We start from the raw sequence: 17,834 nt of genomic DNA on the forward strand, positions 1-17,834 counted from the left end.
GTCTCTACACAATCTGTTGACCTGATGAGTGGGAAATGCAGTTCCTAACCTGGAATGTCCGCGGCCTGAATTCCCCCAAAAAGATTAGATCTATGTTCGCTTATTTAGACAGGATGGATGTCCAGATCGCCTTTTTGCAGGAGACTCACCTCACAAAATTGTCGAAAAAGAATGTGGGGGCAGGTGGGCTGGATTACGGGTAGCGTCCTCCAATTCCAGTTATGCACAGGGGTGATGATTCTGATTAAACAAAGGGTTCCATTTAAGGTCACCTGCACTGAGACAGAAGACTTAGGCCGGGTAGCGCTAGTACACGGTCAGTTGGGTGGTGCAAATGTACTTTTAGTGAATGTGTATAGACCAAATGTCTATAATCCAGCTTTTTTTGCGGATGTCTGGCATGGCATCTCAGGTTTTCCAGATGTGGAGATTTTATGGGGGGGTGATTTTAATGTCTACCTGGATATTGCAGTTGACCGACCGTATGGGTAGTGAGCTGGCGCGACCTAAGCAGGCTACTGAGACGTTGCTAGGCCTGATGGATGCGGGACGATTACATGATGTGTGGCGTTTGCAACATCCTGGGGTGCGTGAGAGCACATTTGTTTCATCTGTGCATGAGACCTGGTCCCTCTTGGATTTCTGGCTAGTTACTGAAGCTGCATGCACTTGGGCGGTTGGGGTGCGTCATTTGGCTTGGACGCTCTCAGACCACTCCCCGGTGCTCCTGGAGCTGCAGGTCCCTGCATGCGAGAACATTTCGTTCCAGTGGCGAATACAGCCATCCTCATTAACGGACTCTGTTTTCAAGCACACGGTTGGGGAGGCCATTCGCAATTTTTTCCGGGAGAATGTGGGCTCTGTTGACAGCACTGGTGTCCTATGGGAAGCATTCAAGGTCACTATTGGGGTATCTGTATGGGGGCACAGGCGGGTGTCCTGCGGGATTTGAGGTGTAGGATTCACAAACTAGCTGCGGATAATTCCACGTTAGAACGCGCTTATGAGACGGACCCTTCGCCAGTGACACTATCTGAGATTCGTGAATTAGTGACTGAATATAATGATACTGTCGATCAGAAGATGGTTCACAGGTCCAGACGCAGCACAGCTAGATATTATGGTGAGGGGGGGGAAGACCTAGCGTTCCCTTGCACAAAAATTGGCTGATCCACGCCGTCAAGAGTATATTACGGAGATGATTGATGAGGCGGGGGTGGCTCATTATACCACATCTGAAATTAGTGAGACCATCCTGGATTTCTATACTAACCTTTATGGAAATAGGGCCGCGGTACAGCCGGAAGATATCCACTCATATCTGGATGAAGTTGCTCTTGGTTGGTTGTCCTTAGGCCATAGGGAATATCTTACTCAACCTTTTGATGTGGAGGACGCAAAGCTTGCTATCATGTCCCTTCCCACATGCAAGGCTGTGGGATTAGATGGGCTCTCTAGCGAGTTTAATAAGACCTTTGTGGATGATTTAACCCCCAGACTACTTGAAGTATACGCGGAGGCGTATGAAACTTGACGTTTCCCCTCTTCTTTAAGGGAAGCCCTCTTAGTGATGCTATTGAAGCCTGATAAGGCATCTAATAGTTGTGACTCCTATTGGCCACTCTCAATGATCAACATTGATGCTAAAATCTTAGCAAAAATGATCGCTCTCCGACTACAGTCGCTGGTTCCCCTGCTAGCGCTCCTCGACCAGTCAGGTTTTGTGCCTGGCCGGTCTACCACGCATAATCTACGCAAGCTATTCGCTACCCTCCACTATTTTCACTCTGACTTTCAGGCCGTAGCAGTGTTGCTCGATGCTACAAAAGCATTTGACTCCCTTCATTGGGATTACATGTTTATTGTACTCACTCGGATGGGCCTTCCCCTGTTTTTTCTACAGTGGATCAGGGTGCTGTATACCGAACCTGCTGCCAGAGTTCATGTAAATGGTTGGGTGTCGTCGGCCTTTCCTATAGGCAGGGGCACGCAGCAGGGCTGCCCCCAGTCACCTATGCTTTTTGCTTTAGCATTGAAGCCCCTCGCTTGTAAGCTGCGCCAGTTGCATGCCTCTGCGGCGTTGCGTTTCAGACAACAAACACTTGTTGTCTCGCTCTATGCGGACGACATGCTATTATATGTCCGTGAGCCCGCAACCTATCTTCCGGAATTGCTCCGCGAATATGTTCGATTTGAAGGTTTCTCAGGATTAGGGATAAACTGGGCCATTTTCCCTTGACAGCTGGCACTCGCAAGATTGAATTGGACTTCCCTCTGTCCTGGACCTGGGACCCAGTGAAATACTTGGGGGTTTGGCTGCACAGGGACCCTGAGCAGGTAATCTCTATGAACTATGGTCGTACTATCACGCATATTACGGATAAGGCTGAACGGTGGGCCCCGCTGCCCCTTTAACTTGCGGATCGTATCGCGGTGACTAAAATGTCTATTCTCCCCAAATTATTATATATGTTTGTTAATATTCCCAATCGCCTAAATATCTCTACCTTTAAGGTGCTGCAATCGTCCCGGTTATCGTTCGTCTGGGGGGGCAAGAAGCCTCGCTGTAGCTGGGATACTTTGGTACAACTATTTGATCGTGGCAGCTTCGGGGCACCAGACATGCGCCTTTAATATTTATGTGCCCGGGCGCAATTTGCACATTTTTGGTTTTCCCCACAACGTTTTCTTCCCCACACGGCTATTGAGGCTGATACAATTCTCCCTCCGCTTCTTGTGGCGGCTGCACTTTCGGGTGGTGGTGAAGGCCCTCGGATGGAAATTAACCCAGTGCAATGCACTGCCTGGGCCTGGCAGGCACTTGCTAGGTTACCAATAGTGGCGCATCCAAATATTTTGGTGGCTCAAGAGCGGGTATTGCAGGCGGTTGGGGTTACGCAGAGGGGGGACCTGTACAAACAAGGTCAGTTCCGCTCGCTGCCAGACGTGCAGGAGGGCCGGACACACGGTTCTATGTTGTGCTTCACATACGTGAGGGTTCGACAAGCGGTCAGAGCTATTTACCCTAACTATCCGGCTGAGCCTCAGACATTGCGAGCACTGCAGGCGGTGCTGGCTGGAGAGGAGCGTATGGGTCCGATTACCAAATTGTATGCTGCGTCCCTACGTGAGAGGGAGTCGGAGGAACATCCTTCATACCTCAAATGGAATGCAGCGCTGGGATACACATTGTCCCCGGATCATTGGCACTTCTGTTGTAAGCTAACTGGGCGCCTCACAGTTAACTGTAATCTCCGTATTATTCATTTAACATTTTTTACATCAGCTCTATTATACCCCAATGCAGTTGTGGAAATTTGGACTGCGTGATGCAGCCTGCTGTGTGGAAAAGCGGATGCCGAATTTTTACATTTATCTTGGCAGTGTGCAGGGATTGCTGCCTTTTGGTCCAGGGCTGCAAGGGTGCTAACGGATGTAGTGCTGGAATGGGTGCGATGTATAGCTGAGATATGCTTGCTGGGTAACGTGCTGGGTAACGTGAAGTCCTTGTAACTCTGCAACAGGCATCTGGTTGCTGTGGCAACACTAATGGCCAAGCGAGCTGTGGCACAATGTTGGGGCGCAAAGGGCTTACTTACTGTTCGGAAATGGATCAGAGATTTAACTTACTATCAGGAGCAGTTGGAGGCCTATGTGGAGGATCTGCCTCAATCATCTCGGCCCAAAGATTTCTGGGTCCCACTGACAATATATCTACTGAGTCATCCTCATCTGTGAGGAGTCATACACTCTTTTTTGTGCCTTATTGAGACCTAATGCAATTGGAATTATGTATCCGTTTTCTCTTCCAGGTGTACCTATAAGTAGTCAAGATCATTTATTCGTATGGAGTCATATCTTTTGCAGTGCCAGGGGGAGAGAGGGGGGTGGGGGAGAGAGGGGGGTGGGGGAGTTGGGGGGGGGGGGGGGGAATAGTTTGCTTTCCAGGAGATGGTTGCTCTATTTTGTTTTGCATATTTTTTTTTTTTTTTTTTTAAACCTTTATTTTTCAAGTCAGGGACACAGCTATTCAGCCGACAACCCGGAGGTACGGCAGCTTTAGAACACAACACAAGCAAGCGTCCACGTTTCACTGATAGGAGAATAAAAAGGTTCTGTTTTAAATAAACACAAACCCAAACCTAAACACAAGCAAGGCGATAAGTACTGAAAGCACTAAAAGGGTTCCCAGCAGGGGGAGCGAGCCCCATTTCGTCCATCAGACACAGGTCTATAGTAAGGGAAGGAGGGGAAGGCAGAGACTCAAGAAGGCAAACACATACCAGCAAAGAATACAAAGCCGGAGAGAATGCTAAGGGGAGAGCTGCTCCTCCGGCGGGTCCGGGTCTGGGGGGGGAGGCATATGCCCCCTCTGTACTGGTTCCATCGCCCCCAGACGGTGTGCCATTTCCGGGGGCGCCCTCGAGCACAATACACTGTCTTCTCCCTAAACATGCTCCAATCCATGTTTTCCATCCACGCTGCCAATGTAGGAGGCCTAGTAGAGCCCCACAGGCGAGCGATGTCGCACTTAGCTACCATGTTCCCTAGGGTCACCCACTGAGTCTGTGCCGCGTCGTGGTCGGTAGGACCCCAGACATTCAGGAGACAACACCACGCCTCCGGCTGCATGACGATGCCCGTCACCTCCCCCATCACATTGTGGATACGCTTCCAGAACTCCATGATCGCACCGCATTCCCAAATAATATGTAGGAAGGTGCCCACCATACCACAGCCTCTCTTACATAAGCCCTCCTCAGAGAAACCCATATGGACCAGCCTAGGCCCTGTCACGTAAACTCTATGGAGAATTTTAAGCTGCACCAGCCGCAGGCGCGCAGGGATCGCAACCTCTTTGGGAGAAGAAACTGCAGACTGCCAATCCTCATCATCTAATTCGAGGCCATCCCTAGTCCATTGATCGCGCAACCCTAGAAGAAGATCTGCCCGTACATTAATTAGTTTCTTATAAATGAGAGAGATCGTACTCTCTGGCATATGGCCATCCAGGATCCGGTCCTCCAACGGAGAGGACTCAGGCACCGCCTCCCCCTCTACAAGGAGTGACCGCAAGGCGTGACACACTTGAGCGTAGCGGAAGAACTCCATGCTCCCTAGCTCATATTCCTTCTGCAGCTCCTCGAATGACTTCACCCTACCCTTAACCAAAAGGTCTCCAACCCTGGATATACCGATCAGGTCCCATTTCTCAAACCCTTTTGTATGCCAAAGCTTCCCCAGAATATCGGAGTCAAACAACGGGGTGGCAAGGGTAAGCTTACCCTTCCAGCCCAGTGAATCGGTCGCCACCTTCCACACGTGCACGGCCACCTTGGTGGGCCCCGTAAGGGTTAAGTCCAACGACTTCGAGTACAACGCTCTGTGGTAATTACCCCCGCGCAGCAACCACCGGTCCATGGCGTAGCCGGGGCTCAGCGCCGGACCATAGACACCATGGTTAATCGCGCTCAACTGAGTGGCCCAATAATAACGTCGAATGTCTGGAAGCGCGATACCCCCGTCATACCACGGAAGCGTCAACTTAGCAAGCGCTATGCGCGGTCGCCCATCCCACAATAGCACGCGCTGGAGGCTTTCGACCTCTCTGAAATAACTGGCCGGGACCAATTCAAGGGTATTCTGCAAGGCATAGAGGAAACGGGGAAGAGACATCATTTTAAACAGGGCGGCGCGGCCAAGGAGGGAAAGCGGCAACCGCCGCCAGCCCGCCACGTCCCGCCGCAAACGTGCCAAGGGAGGGAGCAAGTTTTTCTCGTAACGTAATTGTTTTGCATATTTTTGATGCAATTGTTGGACCTCTAAAATGCTTGTACTGTTTATTCAATGTGATGCTGCTGGCTCTCAAGTGGGGCTAATATATTGTATTTGCAAGCTTTCAATAAACAAATTAAATAATTTAAAAAAAAAATATGTCAGAAAGGAAAATGACATATGAGAGGTCTCTCAAGAGTTAACTGCACTAGCTCTGTGAAGCAGTCCGCTGCGGTCTGTTCTTTCATTCTGGCGTTCTCTCTCCTGCTTATTTCATGTAGGTTTTTCCTGTTTTGTCCTGTAGTCACAATAAAGTCTTGAAGTGACTCCTACTGTCCTCTTTTTTTTGGACAGAGCGTGATGTGTCTAGTTATGGGACCCTTATTGTGGCACAAAGTTGAGTGTGGTGGACTGTGGGCCTAGTCCTGCCTAGATCTTTCTACATAATGTCTTGTCAGAGACAGAAGCAACATCCAACAGTCCATGTGCCACTCAAAACAGAGCATGTCCCGGAGTTCCTTCGAGTGAGATGGTTGGTCTCCCCTCATGCTAGAACCCTCAATGGCGGACCATCAAAAGCAGTGCTCATATCTTGTGAAGTCTGAAATCTTCATTTCAGGGGTCTTTCTCCCTCGAAATACACTACCTGGAGATTCTCCTTCCAAAGGAGTTATTTTCAAGCCTCTCAAAGAAGGTATGAAATATGGTCCACCCGCGTCTTCAACCTCGTGTGCAACCTCACTTCTGCTATCTAATACTAATATTCCTATTGTCTCCATTGCACTTGTGAAGCTCAGGCAGACTCTTTAATCCTTTGAGGAACAGCAGTGACAGTAAGCAACCTAACATAACCGATGGAGTCCAAATACGGCATTGTCATGATTCACTACCTGTGCTATCATGCCCACAACTACGTTTGATGTTGTGTTGAAGTTACTTTCGAGTGTCCAACTAACCTGTTTGACCCTGATCTATATCTGTATAATGACTAAGTCTCTTGGATAGTATTCTGAACTTCCATTAAATTTTGAATCATTTTTGGGCTTTGCGACAGAGTGTTATTCTCCCAAAGACTACATTTCAAGCACTGACCATGTGGCATATTCCAAAACAGATATCGAGCTTCCTAGAAAACACTCAGGACTGGACTTCCATTTCAGATCCATTCTGATTTTTGCGTCTGTATGCTTTTACTGCCAAGGCCTCCAATTCCTAGAATTCCCTGCTCACTGTATCGCCTTCCAACTTGGAAGAATGGATGAAGGAACAACCACACGTGTGGCTGGCAGGATGATGATACTTGAGGCAGGTTTTCTCTTTTAAAGCATCTAGTTGCTTCAACTGAGCACTGTTCATTGTAGCAGTGTTCCTATTTAGCTGACCTACTGCCAAAGATCAGAGTTTCCTGAGCTACTGCTAAACCTTGCTTGCTGTACCTGCACTATTTTGAAGTGCATCCCTCTTTGCAGAGAAAGCATTGTTCTGCAATGTTCCAGATTCTTGAACTAGCACTATTTAGTGCTTCCAGATTCCCTAAACTTTCAATTCTATAGCCTTCCTTTTTGAAGTCCTTGCCTTCCTTTAACCAGTTCCTTAGTTTAAAGTATTTTCCTTTCCTTGTTGCCTTAGTCCCCATCAGTCTGCCTTCCTATCGCTGCTGCTTCAGTTGTCTGCTTCCTAGCATGATTTGTTTGCTTACGGCCAGGGGTTCCTTTAGTTTTTTCCTTTTCTTGTTGCATGCTACTCCCAAGTTCATCATGGTGGTGTATCTATTTCTCCACCCTTACTGTTACAACATTGCCTGTTCCTATGTGATCTCCAGGGCTGGACTGGGGAACTAAAAGCAAATCTGGCAAAAATGATCAAACCAGTGCAGCTCCCTTCCTCTCCTCCTCTGTTTCTATCCATCCAAGTGCACTCCTCTGTCTACATCTGTCATTTCACTCACTCTCATAAACCCCAGTGCTTGCTGAAATTAACCTCGGGGAGCTGTGGGAAATTGGCATAGGCACCAACAGAGGCCCTGGACTTTCAAACCGGCTTCCAACAGCTCCAGCCCACCGAGCAAATACCAGATTGAATGAAAGGGCAGTCCAGCCCTGGTGATCACCAGGATGCGCAAGTACAGGTGACAACCTAGGTGTTGATCACATCACACCCATCATGAGTACAGTCTGTATTTTTCTCCATCACACATGTGGATACTAGTATCTGTAAAAGTAACTGAGAGTGAGGAAATTACTGAGCTTCAGTCTTACCATGTGGAACTCTAAAGGGCTTTCCCACACATCCACTTTACTATTTATTTTGTTAGCCATATGCCTTGCTCCTCCTAGACATTACACTTGGGAGCCTGTTTTTGAAGCTTAGTCTTTCTCCGTTACCATATAGAGAGCTCCCCCATTGGAACCCAATTATTGTCAGACTCTCTGTGTGATCTTCTTGGCTAGCTCGGTTACCAATATTTTCTTTTCATTGTCGGCCTTAACATCACTCCCTGCCAGACCCTTACGGGCATGGTTTATTAGCAATGGGTCTGCCAGCTAAGTTTGGACTTCAACCTGCAGGGCCAGAAGTGCAGTACACTCAATGAAAGCATCGCCACAGAAAGACCAGCATCAAGATCCATACGATCGCCAGGAACTCCCCTATATACACACTCAGTGTTGAGACTAGTTATTGAAGCTGGTAGTCTCCTCTTTAACTGTGCCCTGCCACCACATATTTTATTGTCCACTGGATCACCAATGGTAAGTGGAAACTTAAACTCTGAAAGAATAGTTCTTTTACACCTTCAAATTGGTGTCTTTGTGGTTGGTAACTCCAGTGTATTTTTGCGTTATGGATTTTAATCACTTTGCACAGAATCCGGTCCATCTGGGGTAAAAAGTAATGGAGTCTCCCCTCTGTATACCCAGGTCCATGAGAAGATAGGAAAAATACTATGTATCGTAGCAGACAGCTTACAACTCCTGGGAACAAGCATATTCTTTGTTAATCATTAAAATGCATACAACTACCGCTCCCCTATACTTTGCAACATTCAATGAGCAAAATGAAAAAGGATTTTGGAAGCAGTGGTTGGCATATTCATGGCATTAAATCCCACAACCTATGGTTTAAAGATAATATCATTGGAAGTACAAGCACCTGCTCAGTAGCCCCAATCATACGGCTTCTGACTGAAATACCATAATGCGAAATAAATATCAACACTTAAATGAGTGGTCCTTAAGTACTGTGGTCAATTTTAACCTCTCTACCACATCTCTTCCTTAACAAACAAGTCTTTGCTGGGCAGCGATGACAGTCAGTAACTCCAGCAGCAGCTGTAAGGCGTGCATTTCAGAGAATGACTGGTTCACAATTGGTTCCTGCTGAAATAGCCTGGTTTCATCTCTTAACAGATTTCATTGTCCGCCTCTTCCAAAAGGGTAGGATAACCCTGAGAAATATTGAACGAGTACTTGCCGTTAAAGTAGCAGCCTAGCTCCTAAACTGGTAGGGTGACAAGTAATCACTCCCCATCCACTACCAGAACAGAGCTGAAAGACCCTATGCCCCAACACCAGAGAGGATCTGAAAGACCCTATATCCAACACCAGAATGAATTTGAAATACCTTATGTCCAACACAAGGGGCGAGCTAAAAAGACCCTATGTCCACATTGATCCCAAACTTAAATGAATTCGCACCTGATCAATTTCAATCAGCTGGGCATTGGCTCCAGGCCACTCAACAGCGACCTTCACGATATCCAGGGGTGGCGGCATCTTCAGACGCAAGGACCTCCTGCAGAGCGTTCTTCTTACACACACTCAGTTGCACCTACGACAGATGTAGACAAGACATTAAGCTTATGCAGAGTAAGAAAGGTAGCAAAGCATCAGGCAAAGAGTTGGGTCCAAACCACTACAATACAATATCCCGCTGCAGGAGCATCGTTGGGGGACAACACAAAAAGTACAAATGCTGAAGAAAAGCATTGATTTAGTGCAAAATGAATGTTGAGACCTTTTATAGTTTATCAATTTCTCCAATACTAAATGAGATCCCAAATCTTACTTAATCTTCACAGAATGCTGAAATACATTACTCCCTGAAATCACTAGAATTACCCCAGGTTGTGGGATGAGATGTGGTCTAGCGTGCAAGTCCAAGACTGAGGATCACAAACACTGCACATTTTCTATACTTGACCATACAAAGTGAATCTGAGCAAATTTCTTCCTATAAATGTACTTTTCTACTATTGTGTGCTGAAATTGAGATCTCCTAAAAGCATGACACACACAGGTACTCAATGCTATACAACTGATTGGACATTTAGAAATAGAGGAACATACTGAAATTGATCAAGTGAATGGGCGGGTCAGGAGCATCAAGTGTGCATAGTAATAATAAAAGCACAATATACTTTTGTGACCCAATTAATGGCCCTTAATTTACCACTACTGAAATGACTGGAGGCCTAGTTGGCATCTCTCAAATTCGAACTGTGGAACCATTTATTGATAGCTCTTATGTCACAGAGACATCTTAAGAAAAGGAACAGGGATCTCAAAAGAGATAAATTGCTCGGGAAGAGAGGTTATGGGCTGGTTTATGTCTGAACAGTATTGTACCACCAGGGAAATCCGAAAGGATTCAGGAGGCTAGAAGGTGATGGAGAGACCATTCTTTTGAAATTATACTATATTCACAAAAAAATGCTACTACATAAAAAGTAAGCTTAGTGCGCTGTTGCACTTGGCAACGTGCATAAAATGGTGCCCCCACCTCTACAAGCAGATTTAATTTACACGAAGGGGAGGGGGAGGGCTGCAAGATCGTCTTTCACTTTCTATTTACCTTGAAAATAATAATGTTTTCCCTTAACTGAAAACTCTAGCTTTCAAAAGCAGTGCAGCACACCTGGATTTACAACCCAGGGCGCAACTCAATTTTTGTCTGGTTTTTCTGGAACTTCCATCCTGTGAGTTCAGTCATCTTAAGTGCCGTACTGAAAATAGTCGACTGTTGAAGCTTTGGAGGCCTCAATATTGCCGTTTCTGACAGTCAGCTATTTCAATGGTGCTTAAGAAGACTGATTGATTGATTAATTTCTTTGAGACACCAGACTGTCGAAGCTTTGGAAGCCTCAACATTGTGGTTTCCGACAGTCTAGTGTTTCAAAGAAATACACAGACCAATGGTCCAGCAAAATCAACTGGGTTGCAGCCCTCTGCATCATAGGGGCTGCAGTGGCCTATGTGGCAACCACGTTGAGAACGTGGAGTACTACCACAATTAAATCACAGGCCACTAATAGCCCTGTCTATGACATTCTCCTCCATCTTGTGAGCTGCAGCCTACCTGTGCCCCAGATTGCTGTGAGCAGAGTCCAGGAAGTGGTAAGGAGGCAGACTGGTGCGGTCTCTTCCCTAAAAAACAATTTTCCCTACATGTGATTGCATCATCTTTTCTTTTTTTTAATTTCGTCTTTGCCTGTGGTTGTTACAGTTTAAAATTATAGTTTTAACCTGCCTGTGATCGCATAATTTATCACCTGTTTTGTGTTTAAATTTGTGGTTTTTCCAGCCCGTGACTGCTTCCATTTAACCTGTTGAATTGTGGGATTTGCAGTCCAAACCCTGTAGTTTTTCCCTCTCATTACCCGTGACTACCAGTTTTTCCCGCAAATTTCTCCTTTGCTTTGTGCTAAGACCTGTATGTTAAGCAGTGCACCCCCAGCCACCATTTGGTGTTAACAAGTCAGTGAAACCAGCCCCCCCCTACAGCCCCCCTCCCCAAGCAACAGGGATATTCTACATCAAAGGGTGCTCTGAGACAGCAGTAATCTGCTGTTTAATCTGTATTTAGTAGGGTCTGTGCACTTCGTTTTTTGACCAGGAGAGGGAGTAAAGTTTTATTCAAACAGTATTGTTGAAGGACAAGTTTGTTAGGCCCTTACCTGCAGAAGTCCAAAGTGTGGATTGAGCCGGTCTCCTAGGATATTTCTGAATAGAGCAGTAGCTTTCAACTCCCTGGCCAGCAAACCTTGTCTGAGGTAGCTGGGACCTTATACAGTCTGCTATGGTTTGGTACATGTGTACACTGATTGGTGGTTGTATCTGGTGTTTCTATTGGATTAGGGTTAGTGTCCTCATTGGTTGGGTAATTGAGGGTTCTGATTGGTTTCTGGGTCTGTGATTCAATCAATGTAGGGTTGGGGCTAGGGTTAGGATTTCTATTGGAAGTAGGGACTAGGGCTTCCGGTGTTATTGGTTGTTGGGACTAGGGTGGGACTAGGGCTAGGCCTTTAAGTGGAAGTAGTGTTAGGGCTTCCGGTGTGATTGGTTGCTGGACTAGGTGTGGGACTAAGAAGGGTTAGGCTTTCTATTGGAAGCAGGGACTAGGGCTTCCTGTGCCATTGGTCGCCTGGACTCGGGTTGGGACTACTGGCCTCTATTGGACGTAGAGATCAGGGTTTTTTTTTTTAACTGATTGGTTGCTTGGACTAGGGCTAAGATTGGCTGTAAGGTCCTGGTCTCCTACTGGTTCCAGATTTTAGGGGTAGTGTTGTGATTGAATAGTGTTAGTGCTAGGGTTACCATTGGCTGAAGGGGTCACCTGATTACTAGGGCTATAAAAGGCCAGGGTTAGGGCGTCGAGGACAAGGGCAGTTGTCTGTTTGAGCCTGTTGAGGGCAGAGAGGACAAGGGCAGTTGCCTGTTTGAGACTGGACGGGACCAGGGCCAGAAATGCTGCCCATCTTTCCATTCAGTAATACCCACCCACAACTTATTTTCACTATAAATATGCACCTATCTTTGTGTATTGCTTTGTATAAACATGTAGAATAATTATGTTGTTAAAAAAAAAAAAAATCATCTTTGGTCTACATGTACTTGCTTCCATTGTGCATCTATGTACCTCCATGTACTTGGATCTGTGTGTCTGTTACTTTTCTCCTGAAAAAGCATATACAATGCACTACCCTATTTCTCATCCTGTACCTCTATCAATATCTTCAATCTACCTATACTTACCTCATTTATGCATCTATATACTTTCAATGTACTTATGGATCTATATTTATCACTTTCTTCTAATTTGGCATTTCCAATGCAGTACCCTATTTTTCAGCCTATACTTCTCTCAATATATCTTCTAACCCAACTTTCTGACTCATCTCAAACTACTTTCTACTACTCTTTCCAATGCAGTACCCTATCTCTCACCCTATACATCTATCAATATATCCTCTACATCAACTCTCTCATTTATCCCAAACCCCATACCACTACTATGATCCCCAAAATAACCCTTTCTAGAATATCTCCTACTCTACCCCTCCTTGCATCATTTGATACCTCTTTTACTATACCGATCCCCCAAAACAAACCTCTCTAAACTCTTCCCTCGGACTTCCCCTTCAAAAACTCTTTTTACTCATCAAAAAGCCTCCTCCTACTGCTGTGACCTAAAAAAATAAATTAAAAAATCCTTCACTCTTCTGTCCCTCCACTATCCTTTTCCATCAAAATAACAGACTAACATGTACACTTTTCAAATTCCATATTCCACTATACTAACTCACCACTAATCCTTTATGGGTTCCAGAGTAGCGTGTTGGTCGCCAGAAAAGCGCTTCAACACCCATCAGGGGTAACATGTGCTATATGAATGCACACCTTCTTCCCCTCCTATCCCTCTGCTATCCTTCTCACTCCAAATAACTGACTAATATCCACCACTCAAATTACTTTCATATTTCACCATACTAATACACCACTAATCTTTTACGGATCTCCGGAGTAGCGTGCTTCAATACCCCATCAGGGGTAACAAGCGCTATATAAATATAAACCATTTTTCCTCTTCTATCCTTCTACTATCCTTCCGAATCCAAATAACGGACTAAACCTATCCACCACTTAAAATTTACTTGCATGTTTTCCTATACTAATTCAACACGAATACTCTATGGGTCTCGGAGTAGCGTGCTAATTGCCGAAAGAAGCACTTCAACGCCTCGTCAGGGGTATGAAAGCGCTATACAAATTGAATTACAATACAATAGAAAGAGTATGCATCACTGTGAGTGTAGCATCTCAAATCAGAATTTTAATAAACCATGGCATTAGGACCCTGACAGTAATCCTATTACCAGCTCGGAATAGTTCACAAGTGCAACTGATAGCAGAAATACATTTGATGAAACTTCGAAACCAATCACAGACATAGTGCTTTACCAAAACAGGAGAACTAGCAAAGCTGTCCTTCGATCCCTTGCCCCATTGTAAGCCTCTTTGAAAGGCCACGGGAAGGGCAAGAGTAGAAAGTACAGAACGTAAACAGGACTCCTCAACTGTAGTCTACTTTACATCCTTGTCATTGCCTTTCGTCAACCCCCAGGATAGGCAGTCACAAGGGCAAAGTTGTGGGTAAGAATGGGCAAGCAATGGGCAGCAGATGATGCTCTCTGCAATCCAATAGTTCAAGTAATTGGACATACATGGGGAGGTACACAAGCCGCTAAGTCTTTCAAAAAGCCTTAGATTATTGTGTAAATCCCTTCCTTTGGGACATTTGCTTGGATGGTGCATGTATTAGTTATACCAAAAGTTATTTCAACTCAATGATACAAGGGGCGAGATGTAATCTCATCTCACCACTCTCCTTCCGACAGTCTGTCCTCTCCCGTTTTGACTTTAAGAATTACATCCATCTCAAGTCCTTCACTCTGTAGACCCTTTACAGAGGGTGGTGTGTCTGGGCATGCTCATTCGTGGAAAGCTACTCGACTCAACTGCATCAGCATATGACTAATGGAGACAACAGTTACTTCATGTGTCGTACTTGCCGTACTTCTTATCCTGCCACAGTATACAAAGACAAAACAAAACTGAAGAAGACTTTCTCAGAGATCGCGCCTCAGCCTCTTGTTTTTTGGGTTTCTCTCAGTAATGCTGGAAAGCCCTAATAGTAGAGTTCTCGATTCAGGCAAACTCAATAGGACAGAACAATGGAAAGATTCAGATGAGGGCATGCTTTGGTCTCCAGATCCTTTGCTTTTAAATGCCTTGTTCTAGAGTTTATTCATTGCACAAGTGCTGCAAGGAGCCCTTCTGTGAGCATTTGTTGGGACTGGACTCAACAGAGGCAGAAGTTGGGCTCTTATGGCAGTTCAATATAAAAACCAGCTTCTCTTACAAAGAGCACCTAATTGTAACCTACAGTTTGCAAGTGATTCATCAATTTACTGAGCGACCTGGTCTTTATACCAGGTTTAGCTAGGCTGAGAAATTACTAGGTGTGAGGGACTCAGGAAAGACTGAATGACTATTTGAAGAAGCAAGCAGGATGTGTGAACATGTATGAATAGATGCACTAACGAGTAACACAGCATTTTGGGAAATCTCATGAAATGCAAGAAGATAGTTATGTAATCAGTCAGGATACTAAAAAGCACACAGGAAGATAATTTCAAATGTCTGTACTGTTATCTCTACACAACTCAATATTAGTGCACCATCTAAATGAAATTTACATTGAATGGACCTAAAAACTTAAAGGAAAAATCTGATGAATGGTGTTACAAAGTTGGAAATTATGGTTAATGTCAGATTGGCAAAGAGAACAGTTTTTCTTGAGGTAGTAAGCAGATTTGGGAGGGACACTAAAATCATGGCTTATGCCGATGATCTGGCCGTAGTTACCCCAGAGCCTGAGAGTGCTACTCTAGCTCTGGAGGCTCAAGAATTTGGGAAAATCTCGGGGTACGCACTTAACAAAAATAAAATACAAATTATTCTTAATAAAGAAATTACCTGGGCAGATAGACGGGTTGTCACGAAGACAAAATACTTGGGGTGACCGTGACGGCAAATATAGACGAAATCGTGGCAGAAAATCTAATCCCATTGGCTGCTGAAACAAAGAGCGCTTAATCGGATTAACAATCTGCATCTGACTATAGTGGGTAGATGCAACGTCATTAAGATACTTTCCAAAACTACTTTACTTTTTCCGGTCTATCCCACTAGAGTTTAATAAAACCATGTTACAAAAATTCCAGCAACTCTTTACACAATTTGTATGGGCTTATTCCCAGCCCAGACGGGCGCTCAAACAACTTTCTCTTCCTAGGGAGAGGGGCGATTGGGCTTTTACTAATATAGTACTTTATTATTGGGCTTCGGTTTTACAATATAGCGCGGAATTAGTGGGGGAACATTCCTTTTCTCCAACTATTGGGATCCCTTCGCCCTTCCAATTACTACTAGGAGAGGAGGCTCGTGGTTGTCTCCTGAGACAAACGTCCTTTGGGTATTACAAGCCAGTTAAATTTAAGACTCTGATGAGCACTTTTAAAGTTTTTTCCAACGTGCGTAGGATTTACGGGCTAGGGAGACTAAACTACTACTCCCCTACCAACAAGAACTCCAATTTGCCTGCTATTTTTGGGAGGTCTTATCTTCAAGACTGGTATAAAGCCAGGATACTACAACTGGGAGATTTTATTACTACCGAAGGAACTAAGTCATTTGCTGATCTTAAAAGCAAATATGGACTGCGAGACCAAGACGCTTTCAAGCATGTCGCCATCCGCGATTTTTTGTCTCGCAGGGTTTGCGAAAATAGATCTCATCGACAAATTAAGGGCCCCAGCTCCACCTCGGATTGGCTCTATCTATTCTGCACTGAATAGCCAAACTCCTGATGACCTGCCAAGAATAGCAGACAAATGTCAATCAAAGTTAGAGGTCCCACACAGTACGTTCTATAATGCTTTTAAACTTGCCCAGAGTGATCTGTTGTCGGCCAAATTACAGGCGCAATTTTTAAAACTTTTCTTTTTATATATTATTCCCAACAGAGTCGACAAATGGGTAACAGGCAAGGGGACGTTGTGTCCTAGGTGTTTGGATTTTTGTGTAGATGCAGTACACGTTTACCACCTGTCCGAAACTTGCTCCACTCCTTGTTAAAATGCTGGACTTCCTTGGGAGGGTTATCACCCAGGACATTGAATTGACTCCCACGACTATCCTGTTAGGGACCCAAGACGAGGTCAGCAGAAAGAAGGGTGGGGCATTCATTTTTGTGGCAATGATGGTTTGGGGGATTTGTATAGCCTCGGTATGGGTAGATGCAGATCCTCCTCTGTTTTCCCAATGCTGGCTAGATTAGTCGCGACTTGTCATCTTGAGAAGGCTATCTACGCCAAAAAAGGTCATAAGGGGCAAAGAACGGGACTAGCTATTTGGGAACCTTTAACTGTTTGGCTTGATCAGACTGTTCCACAGGGTTAATTAATCCATTTAGGCTTCTTAGCCTCTTTTCCAATTAAAGGGTCCCTTTCCCTAGTTTGCGCTCATTCCATCATGGTGGCTTATGATTATGCCACATTTTTGGGGGGGGGTTTTATGCAAATCTTTTTGGTCTATCCAATGTTTTATTGCTTTCTTTTATTCTCACTGTCGCACGGGGGCGGGTGGGTTTTGGGGAGTTTGATATGGTCTTACCCCTGTAATATTACTTTGAAAAATAAAAACTGTATAATAAAAAAAAAAAAAAAAGAGCAGTTTTTCCCATTTTCAACGGATTACCACTTCAATAATTCCTGAAGAGAAGGCGATCAACTGCTATTAATGTTTTTTGCTCTGTCCTTATCTTGTCTTCTTTCATTATAGACAGTGTTGCACTGAATATTGTGCAAAATCTCCTTAAACCAAGACACTGCATACCTCATAGTGTTAACCTCCAAGAACTCGGACACACGAAAAAGAGCACAAATGCACCTCTATTTGAGCTTGAAGAGGTGCACTGAATGCAGTCCATGAAGAGAAATGCAAATGGACCCGCACAAAGACTGATTTTGAAAGACTGAGCCACACACTGATCTATTCATCAACAGGGCTGTACATATGGCTCTATTCAGGACAGCTACAAATAAAAAAGATCTACTGGAGGAGAATGCCACAAGTCACACGGAGGAGTTTCACAGGCAGCTGTGTGTTTATGGATTGCATGGCACATACTTTACTTAGGTGTAATTCTGCAGCACCTTT

At 45.0% G+C, this 17,834-nt stretch overlaps 1 protein-coding gene across 4 annotated transcripts in view; it reads right to left on the minus strand.

The window, feature by feature from the left end:
• Positions 1-17,834, minus strand: part of ELMO2 (engulfment and cell motility 2) — a 417,013-nt gene that overhangs the window by 268,718 nt on the left and 130,461 nt on the right. For all 4 annotated transcript variants that reach the window (XM_085619396.1, XM_085619393.1, XM_085619394.1 and 1 more), the window contains one exon: positions 9,471-9,603. In XM_085619396.1, coding sequence (XP_085475522.1) covers positions 9,471-9,548 — 78 coding nt within the window. In that variant the 5' untranslated portion in view covers positions 9,549-9,603. The remainder of the gene's footprint in view (positions 1-9,470; positions 9,604-17,834) is intronic.

Source organism: Triturus cristatus, chromosome 7, assembly GCF_964204655.1.
Source record: "Triturus cristatus chromosome 7, aTriCri1.1, whole genome shotgun sequence".
Taxonomy (NCBI): Eukaryota; Metazoa; Chordata; class Amphibia; order Caudata; family Salamandridae; genus Triturus; species Triturus cristatus.